This window comes from Grus americana, chromosome 1 (genome assembly GCF_028858705.1).
Source record: "Grus americana isolate bGruAme1 chromosome 1, bGruAme1.mat, whole genome shotgun sequence".
Classification (NCBI taxonomy): Eukaryota; Metazoa; Chordata; class Aves; order Gruiformes; family Gruidae; genus Grus; species Grus americana.
In genome coordinates, this window is record NC_072852.1 from 119097357 (window position 1) to 119117275 (window position 19919).

A 19919-nucleotide genomic window follows, 5' to 3' on the forward strand; every position below is an offset into this window, starting at 1 on the left:
TGAGATGAGATAATAGGAGATGAGAGTGTGGTGGTGCTTGGTCACCTCACCCTCTTAATAACAAGTAATGAAGTAGAAGAAGCTTTAACATACATGAAACAAGCTTTTCTCCAATGGAATTGCTTAAACTTGCCCTGTGGTTTTCCGTCATTGGGAAGAGAGGGAATAGAGAGAGGCAGGCTAGGGGACAGTCACGCTAACTTCATCATTGACTGTCCCAGCTCCCCATCTGACGCTCTCACTTGGGGAGACAGAGAAGTTGCCAGAGCTTGTCTAGTGGTGCAGTTGTGCTGTTAAGCTGGGCAGGTAGTCAGCTTTAGCCAAATGAAATGGTTTGTGACTTATTTTTTTCTGCTTTCTCTTTACTGGGGATACTACTCACCTCCAACTTGCCTCTTGGAACTTTATTTTTTCAGGAACTTTATCTTCTGAGATTTCAAACAAATCTTAAAGAGGAATAGAAGTTGATTGGTAGATCTAGAATTTACATAGCATATGTGCATAAAGGAGAAAGGCACACAAATAATTTCGTCACACATAAGTCTTGTTTCTTCAAGAAACCAATAAAAAATGGCCTGCTGTTGAAGATGGTTTTGTTCTAAATTTAGTCAGTTTTAGGAAACACAAACATGGAACATAACCACCTTTTCAGGGACGTTGTTTTAAAACTTTGAAAGTAGGAATGGTGTTCATATACATGCTTTAGATTTCTTTAGATTTTCTTTAGGATTTAGATTTAGGTGTGGATATTGCAAAGCATGGTAGACCTGAGGTATCTTTATTTGGAATTTAATACAGTTTAAATGTGGCAAATTGCCACAGTTCTCCAGTAGTTATTACTGTTAACTTCCATTTGTGGTTTTAATGCAGCTATACATTAAATACAGTTACAGTTCATGTATCAGTCATGAGGTAGAGGAGTGATGTCAGCAAGAATCTCTGTTGTCAAAGGAGCTGTTTTTTTAACTGAGGGAAAAACTGTTTATTGGGATTTAGCCTGTTAGGCATAATGGGAGGAGAGGTAGGAATCTTGGGATTTATTTCCTTTTTTATTATTATTAATTAAATATACTAAAAAATAACTAAATGGTTAATTTATTTTGATTCCTATATTTGTTTCTCTTTTTTTAATGTCAGCTTACAAAAAAAATATTGCAATGAAGTAACTCATTTTTGTGAGGAATATCACCGTTTGGTATAGTAATTATATCATTAAAGTCCTAGGGTTTTTTCTAAGTTATGATATGGTCATATTACAGAGGCGGATGCCCCAAACTTTCCGTGATCCAGCCACTGCTCCGTTGAGGAAACTCTCCGTAGATTTGATCAAAACATACAAGCATATTAATGAGGTAATGGCTTCAGCTATCCTTGTAATGTGCATGCATGTGAAGTTTTTGTTCACAATTCGTTATCAAGTATATTTTTTATGAATAATCTTGTGAAGATATAAGAAAAATCAAGCTTTCTCTCTGTTTTTCACATCTCATTTGAGATCATTTATGTCATGGTCCTGCTTTCTGTCCAGCACGTAGGAATTTTTTTATCCTGGAGTTTATTTTCTGTTGTTTTATAAACAAATATTGAATTTTTCTGTTGCATGGTAAAGAAACACTCTTTTAGGTCATGCTGTAAACCTTTATGAATGTGTCTAAGGACTTTTAAGGAAAATAGTAAAGTGTTTTCCTGAAGTTATTTAATTAAATATTATTAGCAAATGTAAAATATAAAAATTATGTGATTAATATAGGAAAGCATCAGTTAGTTTCTAACTCTTTGGCAAGTGAAGGGAATGCGAAGGGATTTCTGCAGTAATTACCAGCTTCCTTGGAATTCTTTTCCAGTCTTGTGGGAAGAGCAACTGATAACTCTTGTTTCCAGCCTACTTACCATTTTTAATTTTGCTGTGTGTATAGTGTACTGTGATAGATCTTTTCTTTTTGCACCTATGAACTCTAAGGATCAGTGTTATTAGTACATTTATTTAGATCTGCTTTCTGAGTTTTTAAATTATTCATCAAGACTTTGCTTTGGTATAATGACTTGACTTCAAATAGAATGATAGCAGGAGAGGATTGTTTGTTTTTCCAGTGGTAGAAGTTGCATTTTAAAATCACAGGATTAGGTATGATGACTATAAAAGCTGATTCTATTCTTTTTTGCACTGATGTTCTAAAAAGTGCTCTTAAGCAATATACTTTTCATGTTTAGGTTTACTATGCAAAAAAAAAACGGCGGCATCAGCAGGGCCAAGGAGATGATTCCAGTCACAAAAAGGAGAGAAAAGTTTACAACGATGGCTATGATGATGATAACTATGACTATATTGTAAAAAATGGGGAGAAGTGGATGGATCGTTACGAAATTGACTCTTTAATAGGCAAAGGATCCTTTGGACAGGTAATGTCTGTCAGCCGAGCAACGTAGAATTCACGTGAATCATAATATGCATTTCATTTGAAGTGGTATTCCTGTTTCATTTTGAAATTAAACTCTTTTTGTTAACCCTTTTATACTGAATGCCTCAAGACACTCATATTTTGTGCTGTTTCTTGCTACTACAGATAGCATTTGAATATACTCCAGGATGTAGACCTGGTAAAGCATTTTGCAATGAGCAAATCCTCAGCCTTTTGCTATCAGTTCACATTTTTAGCTGTTTGGCTTGGCATTTTAAATTAAAACAATGGTCTGGTGCTAGGGTTTACTTATTACGAATGTTAGTAACATTTGTTTTGACTGTTCGTAGCTGTAGCCAAGACTTGAGAAAAAGGCTGGAAGGAGGATGGCACTTTTCTTTTGTTGTTTTTGTTAATTTTTCCCAGATTTTGCCAGCTGTTTTACAATATTGTTTTTGATGATTTGATAATTGCATTTGGATATAATGCTTGCCGTAGTGAAACATCTGTGGAGCTCAGTGAAGTGTCAGTTCTGTTTTGTGACATCACTGCAATAGACATCACATGATCAATTGTGGCTTTATTGTAGTATCAAGTAAGAGAAGGAATTTAAGAAAAGAAATTTAACTGGAAAGAGCAAAAGTTCTAAAAATTTTTTCTTTGAATTCAGAAAGTGAAGAAAGTTTAGAACTGAGTTTTGCTGTATTTTGAAAACTCGAGAGATTTTACTGATGTATTTGACTTTTCTCTTTCAGGTTGTAAAAGCTTATGATCGAGTGGAACAGGAGTGGGTGGCTATCAAAATAATAAAAAACAAGAAGGCTTTCTTAAACCAAGCCCAGATTGAAGTGCGACTGCTTGAGCTTATGAACAAACATGACACTGAGATGAAGTACTATATAGGTATTTGAATAGTTATTCTTCATTTTTATTTAATCAAATTATGAGTATTTTAGATCTTGCTGTATAGCGTAGGATGCTTCTAGTGCTAAAGAAATGAAAAGAATAATACAACTTCTAAAATTACTTAGTGCAAATTTTCCGATTTATTTTGCAACAGGACCAGGTTCAGAAGAAGAATATATAAAATTATTTGGGATAACAGACTTGTTACTTTGTAGCGTTGAGATCTTTTGTAGAATTTTCTTTTTCCAGTTAATGATATGAACATCTGAAGAAGTTGCCATGGACCAGATTTTCCGCAGAAGCTGTAATCTGTGGTAGTTTACATCTCTTGCACTACTTTGAATATATCTTAAATTATCTCTGAACTGTTATGGATAAGAGCATGCATATTTAAAAAGCTCAAAAATCTGTATAACAAATTTGAGATAAAACTTGTGTAAATGTTAAGACTTGCCCGTTTATAGCTCAGAAAATATTTTAAAGCTGATAATTTTGATGGTTCCAGTAGATTGGAATGCTGTTCCCTTGTTTTTTTTTTTTTTTTTTTTAATAATGCTACTTGAACTTTATAATAGTGATGAAATTAAGTCACCTCATGTAAAAAGTTTATTAAATCCTGTCTATCCTCTGGAGTGGAGAATTGGGCAAAAAGGCGATGGAAGGAAAGCAACAGCATGTTGTAAAGAGAGATGGAGAAGTATGAAAAAGAGTGATTAAGGAAAATGAAACTGGTTTTAAGCATCCTTTACTTTGTAGAAGCTGAAATACAGCTATGCTTTTCTGATTTGCATGTATATTGGATTACTAATTTTTCTTTCCATAATTTAGAAATCTTTGAAATAATGTTAATATACATTAACATGTATATTAAGTTACATTTTAACTTACATTGATGAGTATTAAGTTACATTTTAACTTGTTTTATAGAATATTATCTTTAGAATACATTTTATGTAGTCAGTGTGAAAGTTTTTAAGGTATTTTTAACTTAAAATTATTAATAATATGCTTACATAAACACTAAACTTGACAGCATACTATATCAAAAAGAGGTTTCAGGAATGTTAAAGACGTGACCAGTTTTGGATTAATACACAGCAAATAAAAACACTATAGGCATCATCAAATAAGCTGTTGGAGTTTTAAATTTTTAGAGACTCTGTTTGTAACATCAGGTAAAACAAAACAGACTAAAACATCATATAATCTCCTGTGAGTTAAGGCAGGATGGCTTTATATAGAGAGCAGTGCTGAGGGGAAAAAAAGTTCTGATAATTTAGAACAGTGGAGAAATAATATATGCTGCCTTTGCTTAGGCGGGTGGTTTTAGGCTTGTTTCAAGCTGATTTCTTAATCTATTAGGGTGTATTTGAAGACTTCTCCTTTTATTTACACAGTATTTAATGAACATGACAGCATGTCAAAAAACCCAAATAGATAATGTTTTGAATGAATAGCTTGTATTGCATGCTGTGCAAAAACTGACCATGGAAAATTCAGATCTCTAGGCACTTCACTGGAAGATATTTCTAAGTATAGGAAGAGTTGCTTATGAACTTACTTGTGCAACAAGACTTAATTGAAGCATTCTGCATATTAATGTAAAAAAAAGTTGTCTGTGGACATGTGGACAGTTCACCCTCACGTAGACTCTGAGATACATGATGCTGAGAATAGCTGAGTAAGACTGAAAGCATTGCAAGTGTTACAATATACTGTGTATTGTAAAATGTAGACTTCAGGGAGAACATGGTTAAATACACTGTAGCCTGATTTTTAAGGCCATAAAGTTTAACTGTTCACACTTCTGTCAGATCTCCTCTAGTGCCTTCAAACCTTCTGACTGGTTTCCTTCAGATCTGACAGAAGTGAAAGAATTCATTAAGTTCTTGAAGTTTTGTGAAAATTGGTGGCAGAGTGGAGGAGAAATGTTCAAATGTCATGTCTTCCCTTAAGGAAAGATGTGGCAAGTTCAGCTCTTACCCAAACTATTTGAGCTTATGTGGTGGTTGCAAATGGTACTAGGTGGCCAGTAGCATGCTGGTAGTTACAAATCAGTTGGAATAAGTGGTGTTTCTTTCCAAGCTGGCAGGTCCAGCAAGCTCAGGTGGTGTAGGGAGGAACTGGATTCAAGTGTAGGAAGACCACAAGAACCTGAAAAGGTGTTGGTGCTTTCATGGTGGGAGGATAGTGGAAATGTGGCAAAGATAAGAAAATACAAAAGGTCTAGACAATGATGTATTACGGGAACTGGCATCAGGGTGGAAGCAAATGGTATTGTTACAGGTAAGTTGTAAGGGACACATGAAGAACTGGCTTGCTCACGGTAATGGCAAAAAAAAAATTTCCATAGGACACCAAGTAATGACCTTAATTGAAAGTCTGAATTCTCATTGTGCTAATACTGGTTCAAGATTTTGTTATGACACAAAGGGGAAGGTGTTGCTTTTTATTTGAGGGCTGAAGTATTTTTCCTGTTTCAATTTTCTTTCATTTGTGGCAACCAACCTGAATGATTGACAGACTGGAAAACCCTCCTTGCCTCTAAACAGATTAATGTGATGAATTTTTCACCTATTTCCTGAAAAAAATGGATTGGATTTGGACTGGATTGGTTGCTTTCATAAATTGAGATTATGCCTGATTGAAATGAATATAATGCCTTTGGGATATTGATCAATTTTATTAATTGAAGTAATCAGTTGAAGTCACGGTTTATACATTGCAGTAATGTCTTAATATATTTTACATATACAAAGACATATTTAAATTAATTTGACAGTCAAATATTTTATCCGTAAATGTAAGGGAAATTCCTAATAAAGAATTCAGTCTAAAGTGCAATATCTGGTTTACTGTTGAGAATGCTGATGTATGTGCACTTTTTCCAATCTTCTTGGACTTGAATACAGTTTTAGCTTTAGGAGTGTAGAGAAATGAACTTTCCCTTGAAAAATATCACAATTATTGTGACAAAGATTGCGTTAGACACAGTTTGCACTTCTTGTCTTTTTTTTCTGATATTTTTATTTACCCACAAATGTGCTTGCCTTTGCTAATAGGGAAATGATAGCTTATTTTGAAAAAAAAAATCTCTTTATCTTTTAAATAATTTTTTAGTTAATATAGGTTTACTCAGGTACACCTGAGAACACTTCAGATGTGCAAAATGTCCCTCCCCGTACCCTAGGCATGGCAGCAATATTCTGTAAATAACCATAGACTTAGAAAAAACCCGTAAGACTCTATTATCTTACTCACAGGTCAGCTTCCTACATATTGATTAAAACATTTAAGCATTGTGTTGTAATTAGTATTAAATACTTACGACACAGGATATGTGTTAATTATTTTCTTCCCCTTTTTAAGTGCATTTGAAACGCCACTTCATGTTCCGAAACCATCTCTGCTTAGTCTTTGAAATGCTGTCCTACAATCTGTATGATCTGTTGCGGAACACCAACTTCAGAGGTGTCTCATTGAACCTGACACGAAAATTTGCACAGCAAATGTGCACTGCACTGCTTTTTCTGGCTACTCCTGAACTTAGTATCATTCACTGTGACCTAAAACCTGAGAATATCCTGCTCTGTAATCCCAAACGAAGCGCTATCAAGATTGTTGATTTTGGCAGTTCGTGTCAACTTGGACAGAGGGTAAGTATTAGCAAAAATTCTAATGGTGCTACTGTTGAATACATAGGAAAAAATATTTTTAAGTCATAATACCTGAATAGCTAATTTAAATTTTATTAATGATGACTTAAATGAAATAGTAACTAATTTTTACATAGGGTGTTAGAGATTAACAGTCCGTAGGAGCTTTAATTAGGAAATTTAGTGCCATAGTAGATAAACATTCACCATAGTGATAAACTTTCCATCCTTCTTTTCTCCTTGGTTATATTTTAATGCTATGTTAATGCAGAATGCATCAGTAGAAGTCTACAGTGCTATTAAATAAAATACTCTTTTATTATTTTCTTATTCCATATGTATTATTCCTTCCACTTTATCATGTCCTCTGTTCAGTGTGCCTTGGAGATAAGAAGATATTTGAGGGTCAAGACAGTGTAGTAGCTGACTCTTAAAGATACTGGTTATAACAAATGCATTTTTAGAAACACTTTAGCAACTGTGGAAAGACTGAATTGAGTTTAGTGGTGGTATTACTGTGAGTACAGATGCATATGTGCGAAACATTTCCAGGACAAAGGGTCAGATTGCTTTCTATTGACAGTTCTTCAGATTAGGATAGATCTGTACTATTGAATAGTTGTCCAAAATTTGTAATTGTGTCCTGTTGTTCATATACTTTGAAGATATGTTTTTTTTAATTTCAGCTGTTAGAATCTGTTGAGCATAGTCTATCCAGCATAGCCGATTAGCTCTATATTTGCTTTAAGACATCTTAAAATATATACAATAACTATTAATGTATTAAGATCATAAAGAATTCTGCTCAGATACTAAAGCTTGTTTTCTTTAGGAAGAGCTTTGAATCATATTCCTCAAGTGTTTGATTTGTACTGACAATTTGCTCACTGAAAAGTTTATCAGGATGTGCTGTTCAGGTTGCACCTTCTAGTCTAGTACAAATAGACTCTTTCCTGGCTGAAAGAATTATATTTAGCTGAGCAAATGACCACTTACATTCAGGGTACCTTTGCTTTACTTGTTTGTACTGAAAAAAAAAAAAAAATTGTTAGCTAGAGAGGTAAGGAAGACTTCTACAGATAGAAGTTAGACTTTAGTTTCTTTGAAAAAAAGATTTTGAGCCTTCCCAGGTCAGTTGTGTACCTTTCAGTTTCATCTTTAAATTTGTGAATGATATCTTTTTGCATTGAGAAAGCTGGGTGTTGAAAAAACCAGCCAAACCAACCAAAAACCCTCCCAAAATATGTAACAGAAGAATGACTTGTAATGCTGCAGATGGGATCATTATATGAGAAGAATTAAGAAACTGCATGGACGAACTTTAACAGAAGTCCTCCAGTTCTCTTCTGGGGAGCTGGGACTGGCCAGTAGCACCCTGTCACTTTTTCCCATAATAAGTTTGAGAAGAGTAGGTCAGAATATTGAATGTTGTATTGAAAGTGGTGGTGAGACATATATTTAGATTAATAAAAGTTTTTGCTATAAACTAGAAACTTTTCAGCCTAGGGTGAAGGAAGACACCAGGAGATGAAATGAGATCTCAATTGTTTAGGTCAATAATAAGATAATTCTGAGATATTAAGAAGCACAAATACAAAAAACTACTGTTCTCCCTCATTAAAGTTAACTTAAATAGCAGTAAGGAAATATCAGTACCTTTGTGGAAAGTGCTGGATAAAATTGCGTGTTACTTGGAATATAAAGTGTGGTTCTGTTTTGGCTGGGGTTTTTTTTGGTTGCTTTTTGCTAAAGGTTTTGGAGTTTTTTAAACCTTAACAAAGGTTTTTTGTTCCTTTCTTTGTTTTTTTTTAAATATGTGTATGGTTAAGCCAGCCTCCAAGCTTAGAATCAAGATAGAATTATCTGTCTTGTGAAATGAGCAGAATAGTTGGGGGGGTGGAAGGAGGTTGCTTTTTCCCATGTGTTGTTTTCTAGTTCTTGGAATGACCTGATAGTTAGCCTCATTTTATCACATTGTAATTGTGATTTTTGATCTTTTACTGTAGATTTTGTCTGACGTGTTAGGTGACTCTGATGTGGCTTGTGGAATAGTTTTCCTTTGCATGATACCAGACTAAAATTTTGTTTTATGATTATAAGACTTTGGGCAACGTGGTCTAGTGGAGGGTGTCCCTGCCTGTAGTAGGGGGGTTGGAACTAGATGATCTTTGAGGTCCCTTCCAATCCAAACCATTCTGTGATTCTATGATTACCTGTAATTGCATGAGATTACACTCATCAACCCTAAAGTGTAAAATACTGTCATCGTAAGTAAATCTGCACTTGTTTATCTTTTTTTTTTTTTCTTCCTTTATGGTGAGAGAGTGCAAATGCTAGTATTTTCTTAAGAACTAACATTTACTTATTTTTATAGATGTAATGAATGTGTAGATACTTTTTAGTATCACTGATACCTTGGCTTTCCCTACACTAAGAATGTATTTCATGGTAGTTCTGTAATACAGAATCATCTTTGGATGCTGTGTATTACCTTTAGATGCTTTTATTTCAGATATACCAATATATCCAGAGTCGTTTTTATCGATCACCAGAGGTGCTACTGGGAATGCCTTATGATCTTGCAATTGATATGTGGTCCCTTGGGTGTATTTTAGTTGAGATGCACACTGGAGAGCCTCTTTTTAGTGGGGCAAATGAGGTATGCAGCTATATTACAGTACACGTAATTTGATTTTTTTTTCGTTGTTTGTTCTCATTATGACTTTCATCTGTTTAATTGTAATGCATAAATTAGGGAAGGCTAGTAATTCTAAAATGAATAAATGTCAATGACAGCAATGTCTTTTGTCAGAACTCTAAATTGCTCGTTAATAATTTTCTGGTTCTGGGTCCCCCCTTACTCCTTATTCACTAATTTGTTTTTTACATGTTGGATTTTTCTTAAACTCACAATTAATTTAGAACTTGTCTGTGTAGTTAACATTTGTTTCCCGCAAATAACCATAGCAAATCTATAGCAAATCACTCTGTCACACTACTCAGTTCTTTGTCACATGTTCTTTACAAATATTCTATGTTTGGAACAGGTGGATCAAATGAATAAAATAGTGGAAGTTTTGGGGATACCACCTACCCACATCCTTGACCAAGCACCAAAAGCAAGAAAGTTCTTTGAGAAGTTGCCAGATGGCACTTGGAACTTGAAGAAGACCAAAGATGGAAAAAGGGTAGGTTACATAACTAGGAGGAGAATATGGGCTGTCTCTTAAAAAAAAAAAAAAAAAAAAGGTGAGATGTTACTTTGCTTTACATCTTGCCTTACTGAAAATTTAGCTTTGCTATTGTTTGTTCCATGTTGATTAAATAACACTTTCTGTAGTGTCGAATAATTTCTTACTTTTATTTGGCATGTTTAAACGATGCATATCCAAGGCTTAACACGTAACTTGATTTCAAGCAATTTCTAACTTCCCAACAGGAATACAAACCACCCGGAACTCGTAAACTTCACAATATACTAGGAGTTGAAACAGGAGGACCAGGTGGACGTCGTGCTGGGGAATCGGGTCATACTGTAGCTGACTACTTGAAGTTCAAAGACCTCATCTTAAGGATGCTTGATTATGACCCTAAGACACGAATTCAACCTTATTATGCCCTACAGCATAGTTTCTTTAAGAAAACAGCAGACGAAGGTACAAACACAAGTAACAGTGTGTCTACAAGTCCTGCCATGGAGCAGTCACAGTCTTCAGGAACCACCTCTAGTACATCTTCAAGCTCAGGTAAGTTTTTCTTATTAACAGATAACAAAATTCTATTTCCTAATTACATCAAAGGAATCTTTCCCAGATAAGTGTCATCTTGTGTTTTTTGTTAAAAAACAATACATCAGTCATACTCATAAAAACAATTATTTTAATCAGCTGGAACAGGTAACTGCTCCAACAAAAAATTGAAGGTAGATGAGCAAAAATGTGCGTGATTATCATAGGTCTTGTTTTTTTACCTTGAAGCAGTTTAAATATCTTCATGCTGTCATTGTTTTACAGCTTACTGTAGATTTTGTGCCTGTTTAGTTATTGTGCATGGTATGATTTTATAGGTGGATCTTCCGGAACAAGCAACAGTGGAAGGGCACGGTCAGATCCCACACACCAGCATCGACATAGTGGTGGACACTTCACTGCTGCTGTTCAGGCTATGGACTGTGAAACACACAGCCCACAGGTATGCTTAAGTAGAGCTTTGGTCTGTGATTTATATGAATTTTCTGAGAATATTAGATCTCTAAAGCTAATTAACACTTTCAGGAGTGAAGTGGTTTAGGCATAGAACTAGCCATCAGATTTGGTTCATCTTTTACCCTCAGCTCTTGTATAGGCCCGTGTATCTTAGATCAATCACTTAGGCAAAAGTAGTGCAGGTAGCTGTAAAAATTTCCATAGGTTCTGCAGAGGTGAAGGTTTTGAATCGGTAGCAGTAAGTCAGGTGGAGCTGTTTCATCTCACTCAGGGCGTAAGAGTACACAGAACTATGCATGTTCCAAACCAGTGAAGAACTAGCTTGTACTTCAGTGGACTCCTGCTGGAGGAGTTCTTCCACTTTATGGTGTTCAGGTACTTCACCAACATTATCATTGGCTGAATTAGTGTTTATTCAGTACTTCTTGGAAAGAAGCAACAACTCATTTAATAACTATGAATAATTCAGAAATTCTTTTAGTAAAGAACAGATAAAAATATAGATTAGTGTATGTTATCTTGTTTTATTCCTGGAAGAATAAAACTGAAATGTGATAGTGATCTATCTTTTCTGTTTATCACTTTTACAGATGTAGAATCACTTTTACAGGTCTAAAGTAATAGCCTCCAAGCATTACGGTCACAAGAAAAGAAAAGATGATCATACATGCTTCTTTGCAGCTGACAGAAAACAAACTTTTTCTTCCCAAGTAGACAATTTAGTTTATGCAACAAATCAGTGTTTAGCTAGATCTTGCTATTTTAATAATCTTTAATCAGCTGTGTTCTTCCAGAGGAGTGGGTAGTACTCCTCTAATGCTGTTGACACTGTTCAAGATATGAACTAAAACTTATTAAGTTAGCTTAGTATGATAATTGTATCCAGAGGCCTGAGTCAGAGATCAGTGCCTTATTACTGTAGGTGTTGTACAAATATTATGTTGTTTGTTACTACTATTATGTAAAGCTGCTTCTATAATTTTGACAGTGAGGTCACATATTGGACATAGTTAAACTGTTTGAAAAAAGCATCCAGAATGTGAACTCATTTTTCTTAAGGTGTATTTAGAAAAGTGTATTAGAAATGCTTCTTAACTACATGCTTACATTTCTAGGATAATTTTGCAACTGCAAGGTTTAGTTAACCTGTTTAAAAGTTAATAAAGACCTTAATAACTTAATCTTTCTCATATATTTCAAATGGATAGATTTGATTAAGCTTTTTTAATTTTTATTCTGCTTATTAACGTAGGTTCGACAACAGTTTCCTCCTCCAATTGGTTGGACAGCAACTGAAGCTCCTACACAGGTCACTGTTGAAAACCATCCAGTTCAAGAAACCACCTTCCATGTAACCCCTCAACAACAGAATGCATTACATCATCATCACGGAAATAGCTCTCACCACCACCACCACCACCATCACCACCACCACCATCATGGACAGCAAGCCTTGGGTAGCCGGACCAGGCCGAGGGTCTACAATTCTCCAACAAACAGCTCCTCCACCCAGGATTCTATGGAGGTGGGCCACAGTCACCACTCCATGACATCCCTGTCTTCCTCAACTACTTCTTCCTCTACATCTTCCTCCTCTACTGGTAACCAAGGCAATCAGGCCTATCAGAACCGCCCAGTGGCTGCTAATACCTTGGACTTTGGACAAAATGGAGCTATGGACATGAATTTAACAGTCTACTCTAATCCGCGCCAAGAAACTGGCATAGCTGGACATCCAACGTACCAGTTTTCTGCTAATACAGGTCCTGCTCATTACATGACTGAAGGACACCTTGCAATGAGGCAAGGGATTGATAGAGAAGAGTCTCCCATGACAGGAGTTTGTGTTCAGCAAAGTCCTGTGGCTAGCTCGTGACTAAACTGAAACTAAGTTTGTTTCTTGTGTGTTTTTATAGAAGTGGTGTTTTTCCAAAAACAAAGTGCAAAGCTGCTTGAATCAGAAGGAGATAAACTCACTGAACCGCTACAGGAGGGCAAAGCTGACTATTTTTTTAAACTTGAAAAGATTGCAAAGGGACAATGAAGTTTTTTTTGTTGTTTTTCTGGGTTTTTTTTGGTTTTTTTTTTGTTTTTTTTAAGAGCCATGTCCGGACCCACCTTAACGGATAGCTTAGTGGTGTTCATCTTTTGCTTCCCCCATTTTAACTTGCCACAACCTAGTCATAGTTTGGTTTTTTTGGAGAGGGGTTTTTTTTGGTCTTATTCAACAGGGGTTATTGTTCAAATCTTAGTTGTAGTTGCAAACTAGTTTCTTTTTAAAAGCATTGCACATGATTTATAAAAAGGCCCTTTGAAGTTTTTGGGTGGGAGGGGAGTGAATAATATATATATATTTTTTTTTAGTTCCCCAAACAAACATGGGCACAGAAATGCAGTACTGTAAGAAAGAGGGACCTTCAGATTACACAAATATATATTCTTCAGCTGTAAAAAGGGACGGTTGTAATGGAGTTTGTAAGGCACATTAAGCATGCTAAGTGGCGGTGATCAGAACTCTCCTTTTCTGAATCTACTGAGGATCAAAGCAGCAATTGTAATGGGATTCTGTAGGTCTCGTATTTTGGAGACCACAGTCAGTTAGTATTGAAATATGACTGGTTTCATAACTGAGGTGCACTGAGAAGCAATCAACGGGTCGGTCCTGGCCAGTCCTGGGGAGGTCTAAGCGGTGGTCTTTGGGATAACCTTTGGCCTTATGGATTTGGACTCTTAAGTTAGAAGAGCCTACCATTTCAGATGCAATCACTTTTGGACATGCTTTTGCAGACAGTCCTTAATGCTGAAAACACAGAGAATGGGTAATTCAAGAGGCCTTTCTTTTAAAATAGACTTTTGTGACCCACTTATTGTAAGGTATTGCAAGGTCACTTTGCGTGTGTCATAAAGTTGACTTCCTTATTGGTTGAAGGTCACAGGAGTAGTGGTTTGCGTTTGATGGAAATAGCTACAACTGTGTCCCTTCCTGCTTTTTACTTTTTTCTTTTGCTTTTTCTCGGCACGTGGTTTCTCCACCATTACTTCTGCACAAAGACGTCTTCTGTTCATCCTGAACATTTTTAAAAATGCAGAATTTTATGTGACTGCTTTTTTGCCTCACAATTATGCTGTGAATTTTACAAAAATTTATTTTCTTTTTTGATAATTTATTGTACCAAAGCTGTTTTTATAGCACATAGATGTCTGTAACCAATAATGTAGCAGTTCTGCACTTTGACACAAGGTGTAACTAGACCATTTTTAAATGTCAGTTGAAAATTATGGCTGTACTATTGCTTAAACAAAACTGGAACTGTTGTTGAATTCATAGCCAATACATTTACAGCAATCTGTGTACTGAACATAATAGATTGACATCTACTTCGAGACTATAACATCTGTTACATTACAAATGTGTTCAGGCTTCTGAAGGTAAAGGGACACTAGATCCAGAAGCTATGAAACCAGCAGTTGATTCTTGTATTCCTTATTAACATAATTGTAAAATTGAAGGCAAGACCTCGATTGCATGAACAGGTCCAAAATAATAGTTTGAGTAAAGCAAAACACTCACATGAGACCTGAGATTAGCAGGCTGTATTTAACAGGTGCCTAATTTTTGGGTAATGCTGCCTTAATATAACACAGTCAGCTTGGCAGTTGCAAAATTTATGGGCCCATTCAGAGATTTATGTACATGAAAAGTGAAAGCTCCATGAAAAACATTTGGAAGATAAAGGGTAATTCATTGATTGCCCATCCCAGACGAACCTTGTTTGCCCATTATATATTACAGAAGCAGTGATCTACCTCTGCCAGTAAGCCCTTTTAAAAGTTAATTTAGCAGAACATTCAGAGTTCATACTGGTCAATTCCATGCAGCGAAGTAATTTTTTCAGACTAAAAGGTGGAATTTTTTATACTTACAGTGGCAATGCAGCAGCTGACTAACATGTAAATGGGAATGAATACTTGGGATTACCATTTTTTTTGTAAATCATGATTTTTTTTTTTTTTTAAATCAAGCAATCCACATTTCTTTTGTATTGACATGTCAACCCTGTGGATGAAAGTGGTTTGATTTTGGTTGCTTGGTTTCTTTTTTTTTGTGTGTTTTTTTTTTTTTTTTTTTAAAAACTCAGTAATTCAGAGAAGTTTACAGGATTTGGAAGGCTGTCACCTTAGAAACGGGATGCTGAGTTTAGCAATATAAAAAGGAATTCAGTACTTACTGCTGTCTAGGAATATAAGGGTAATATAAAATCTGGGTAATTTTTGTGCGCGCGGGTTGCCACACCTTACCAAGCGCCAAAAAATAAAGCAGTTAAAAATATCTGCATAAAGAAGAAATCATAAAATCCAGTGCTTCTGCATACTGTGTTATGTTACAGTCCAGTTTTGTGTGCTTTACTACACAGTTTGGTTACAGGACTTCTGTGCATTGTAAACATAAACAGCATGGAAAAGGTTAAATACCTGTGTTCAGATTGTAAGATCTAGTCCGGACTTGCTGTGTATATTGTAACGTTAAATGAAAGACAAGCCCTTTGTATTATAGTCATGCAGTCTTATGTATGATAAACAGTTGAATAATTTGTCCTCAGACTCTTTACTGTGCTTTTTAAAAAAAGAGTAATTTAAGAAAAAATGTAAACATAGTAAATCTTCCTATGCAATTAACCTACTCCAAGCCATGGTATGGTAGGTATAATTATACTATAATATGTAAATATCAGATACATTGAAACAGACTTAAAAATATGAAAGTAAAAGTTGGAGGCATAACAGTAATTTTGAGTTTTTAATTGAAACAGCAAGGTATACAAATCATTGATGTATGAACACAGATCTGCTTGATTCTGATGAACTGTACTTGTAGTTTGAGTTCTTTATATTATCATCTGTTAGTTTGAATGTTCTTATATGCACTGCAGCTTTCTACCTATTGCAGACTAGCTGATTTTAAGGCCAGAAGTGACCATGGTAAATGAAATAATCTGACTGGCATGCCATTATCCCTAGAATTCAACCTAGTTATTTCTGCATCATGAAGTCCGTACCTTTTGGGTGCAGTAGAACATACTTTTGAAAAAGGTAGCTGATTTTCATATAGTTTATTCAAGTGTGAGGATTTTTCCATGTCTCTGGAGTGATTCAGCTAGTTTATTTTCCATATTCTTAGTCCTCCTTCGGTTTTAGGACTGTTTAGTTACAGCTGCTGGCCATCAAATAGCTAGCTGCCTATTAGAAGAACTAATAACTAGTTTTAAACTATTTCACTTTATTCACATAAAAATGTTAACTTTAATAACCTATCTACATGGAGTTCCTTAAATCTCTAACTGTAAAGCTTTTTACAGCTCTTCTGAAACTTCAGATGTTTTAAAATCCATTCTAAAGCGCGGACATAAGAACTGCATACAGCATCTGGTAGTAATTTCAGTATTGCTGTGTGCGTCTAGTATGTGCAGGTACATTCTTGAACCTTTCAGTTTATATCTTCGCTTGTTTGTTTATACCTCCAAGGACTGCGTTTTTAAATCTTTCAGTCTCAGTTATTTGCATTAAAAGATTGTAAATTTAGATGATTATCCATCATGATTCCTAAGTCCTTTTCAGAACTGCTGCTCTTCCAGGATGTAGTCTTCCATCCTGTAAGTATAATGATGTCTGAATGGGACTGGTTTACAGAAGGGTTGGCTTCACCTATAGATGTGACTTGTCTTCATTGTTTATCACTCTACCATCGTTATGTTCATTAAACCATCAATGTGCTTATAGTTTATTCTTGATAACGGAAAAATCTTAAATACCTTGGAAGATAATTTCTGTTGAAACCCATCAGAAACACCCTTTTTAATGAGGAAGTAATCTAAAACTCTAACCTTCTGACACAGAGTGCTGAATATGTTGCGTTGATTGATAGAACAAATATATTTCAATAAGATCATTATATGGAACTTCTGCATAGTATGGAAGTATCTTTCCAGTCAAAATTACTCGAGTAACTGACTACAAAGTAGAGTTATTGCTGAGTGTTGCTCTCATGAGGATGGTTTGGGTGTGATCCAGCATGACTTTGGCAAGTGATGTATTTTACATAGAAGGATGGATATTAGAACTGCACAATATCTTGCATCTGTCAAGCAAAGTCACATTGCCAAATTGTAGTTTTCTGTTACATATCCCTGGTTTTGTGGGGTTCTACAGAAGCAACCTCATGTTGAGAAGTTTGCAGTTGGTATTTATTTCTCCACCATATAATGATAGTTGAACTATTTTTTCCTTATTGATTAAGATGCCTTGGTTTTGTTTCAACAGTTATCCATACTAGCCCTATCAAATATATATGATCTGCCTAGACCTGAGAGGGTTTGCAGTTTCTGTTGTTTATTATGGTTTATGCTAGGTGTTACAGAGCATCACAGAGTTCAGTCACAAGACTGTCACTGTGACTACCCTTGAGAACCTGAATAATAGGAGAATGTGATACACTTCATAAGCCAGACAAAAGTAGTTAAAAATTTTAACTTCAGACTCCTCTACTGAATGGCAGAGAGAAAATTTAATTCACTTTACGCAATGTTCATAGATTCTAGAGGGAAAGTGCGGATAGAAGATTTAGAAGAGGATAAGAGTTGTAATTGAAAGGATGTTCTGTGTGGGAGGGAGTCTAACCAATGTGAATAACTGCATAGGGAGGGGAGAGAAATACCCTTAGCTGGAGTGGAATTGTGCAGACCTTAATTGAAAGTGAGACCGAGACTTTTTTTTATGTGGTCTTGGTCCTAGGAAACCATGTGGGGGAAGCTAAATGAAGAACTTCACGGCCATGCAGAGTGAGGCTTAACAGATCTGTTTTGAGTGGAAAATAGGTTTTTCACAGAAGGTTGGATTCCAGTAATTAACGTGAGAGATGTGCAGAATGTAGCTGTGCATTTTGTTTCAAGGCGGATTTGAATCCAGACTGTTTTTCAAGTGGCAAGACTTGGGACAAATTTGGAAGTTTGCAAGAGAGCAGAAAGGAAGGTTGAGGTGATTTTATTGCCATTTAGAAAGGCTAAATTGAAGGAGGAGTATTAGATTTCTGACAGTAGACCAAACGAGGGGATGTTGGAGAGATCAGGCTGGCAGAAGCAGCAGTAATGGATAGAGTGGATTGTCAGCATGTAGGCAACTGAAGGGATTTTAATTTATTTACTAACTAGAGCTGAGATGTATAGGTTAAAATGGGCTGAAAGCAGAGCCTAGTGATACCTTAAAAGAGACAAACCACAGCAGATGTTATAAATGGAGTTTAGAACTGTAGAAATAATAAAAATCAAAACCCCAAGTAGTGTATTTCTTTGAGTGAGTATCTATTAAAACTTGTACATGTGTTTAGTAGGATGAGAATGGAAGTGAGACTGACCAAAGACATCCTTAAAAAAAAATTATTGCCATGGAGTAGAAAGCACACAGGATCTGTATAGCCTAAAAGATGTTTTATTCTGAATCTACCTTAGGTCCTCATTCCTAAGGCAGGACCTCTGTTTCACAACAAGCAATTTTTCCTCAGTGAGCAACAGGGAAAAGTATCCCAGCTAAATAATAAATAGTGAAAAGCTGCAAACCTCATATCAAAAGCTAGCATCTAAAGAAAACAGCCCTGGTATTTTCAGTCTAAATAAGAAAAAAGCATCAGCTATTTTTTTGAAAATTAAGGCTAATAACATTCTTATTGGTAAGACAGAACTACCATTATTGGAAAAATGTCATAAATCCTTTCAGGAGGAGTGTCTGGACCAGACTTGGCTTTCTAAACCAGATTTTGGTAATCTTACAGAGCAGAAGCATCCTGGGCCAGGGCAAGTTGCTCTGAATTTCAGTAGAGACAATACTGAGAAGCCAGCACGTAGATCATGCTTTGTGGACAACAGAATGTAATGCGGCTTTAGGTAAACAAGGCAATGCAATTAAACTTCTTGTGTAATACACTGGAATTTTCTCTTTCCTGTACGTCTTCGCAAGAGGCATTTCTCATCTCTGGTAAGTTGTGCAGTCCAGCTCTTACTCTCCAAGTACTCCGTAGGAACAGCTTCGACAGGAATTTCTGCTTCCCACTGCTGCAAACTCCAGCATCCTGGAATACAATTGTCGTGATGTCTTGGCATATGTTTTGGTTATAAGGGCATTATGTTTTTCTAGAGCACTGCATCTTACATGTCAAATTCAGTTTAAAGCTGTTCAGTTAACAAAGTACAGAAAGGTTTTGACGTTTTGCTTCCATCGTTTTGCATGGAAATGGACAAATCTGGAATTGTTGTGTACCATAAGGCAGCATCTCCTAGAAACATGTTGGTCTCTAATATGAATGCTTTTATAATATATGCAATGTTCTCTTGAATACATCAGCCATTTGGAGTCTTCGTTGTCACAGCCTCCTGTTAGAGTCTATTGTGAAAACTTTCTGGGAAGACATTGTTTTGCCAGTGGAGCAATAGATGAGCAGTTTTATCCTTTCTAGAAAAAACAATTGAGTCTGAAGGATTGCTTAATTTTTTTTAATCATGTATGCATTGCTGTTTACGTTTTGTACCGATACCAGCATTTTAATTGAAAGCATTTGTTTGTTACAGGGTATTGAAAGTTGGTATGTTTGACTGTAGGACACACTCTTTGTTTTAACGTGTTTGCATTGCATATTTCCATTTATTTTCTGCATAGCGTCAGCCCGTTCTCACTGCTTAAAGCAATGGGATGGCAGTAGCTTATAA

General features: G+C 35.7%; 1 protein-coding gene across 1 annotated transcript in view; it reads left to right on the forward strand.

The window, feature by feature from the left end:
• Window positions 1-19568, forward strand: part of DYRK1A (dual specificity tyrosine phosphorylation regulated kinase 1A) — a 94542-nt gene extending 74974 nt beyond the window's left edge. The window contains exons 4-12 of the mRNA XM_054836507.1: window positions 1260-1352; window positions 2212-2400; window positions 3155-3302; window positions 6675-6961; window positions 9474-9620; window positions 10009-10149; window positions 10401-10707; window positions 11028-11152; window positions 12419-19568. Of these exons, the coding sequence (XP_054692482.1) occupies window positions 1260-1352; window positions 2212-2400; window positions 3155-3302; window positions 6675-6961; window positions 9474-9620; window positions 10009-10149; window positions 10401-10707; window positions 11028-11152; window positions 12419-13042 (2061 nt within the window). The 3' untranslated portion in view covers window positions 13043-19568. The remainder of the gene's footprint in view (window positions 1-1259; window positions 1353-2211; window positions 2401-3154; window positions 3303-6674; window positions 6962-9473; window positions 9621-10008; window positions 10150-10400; window positions 10708-11027; window positions 11153-12418) is intronic.
• The last annotated feature ends 351 nt before the right edge of the window (window positions 19569-19919 follow it).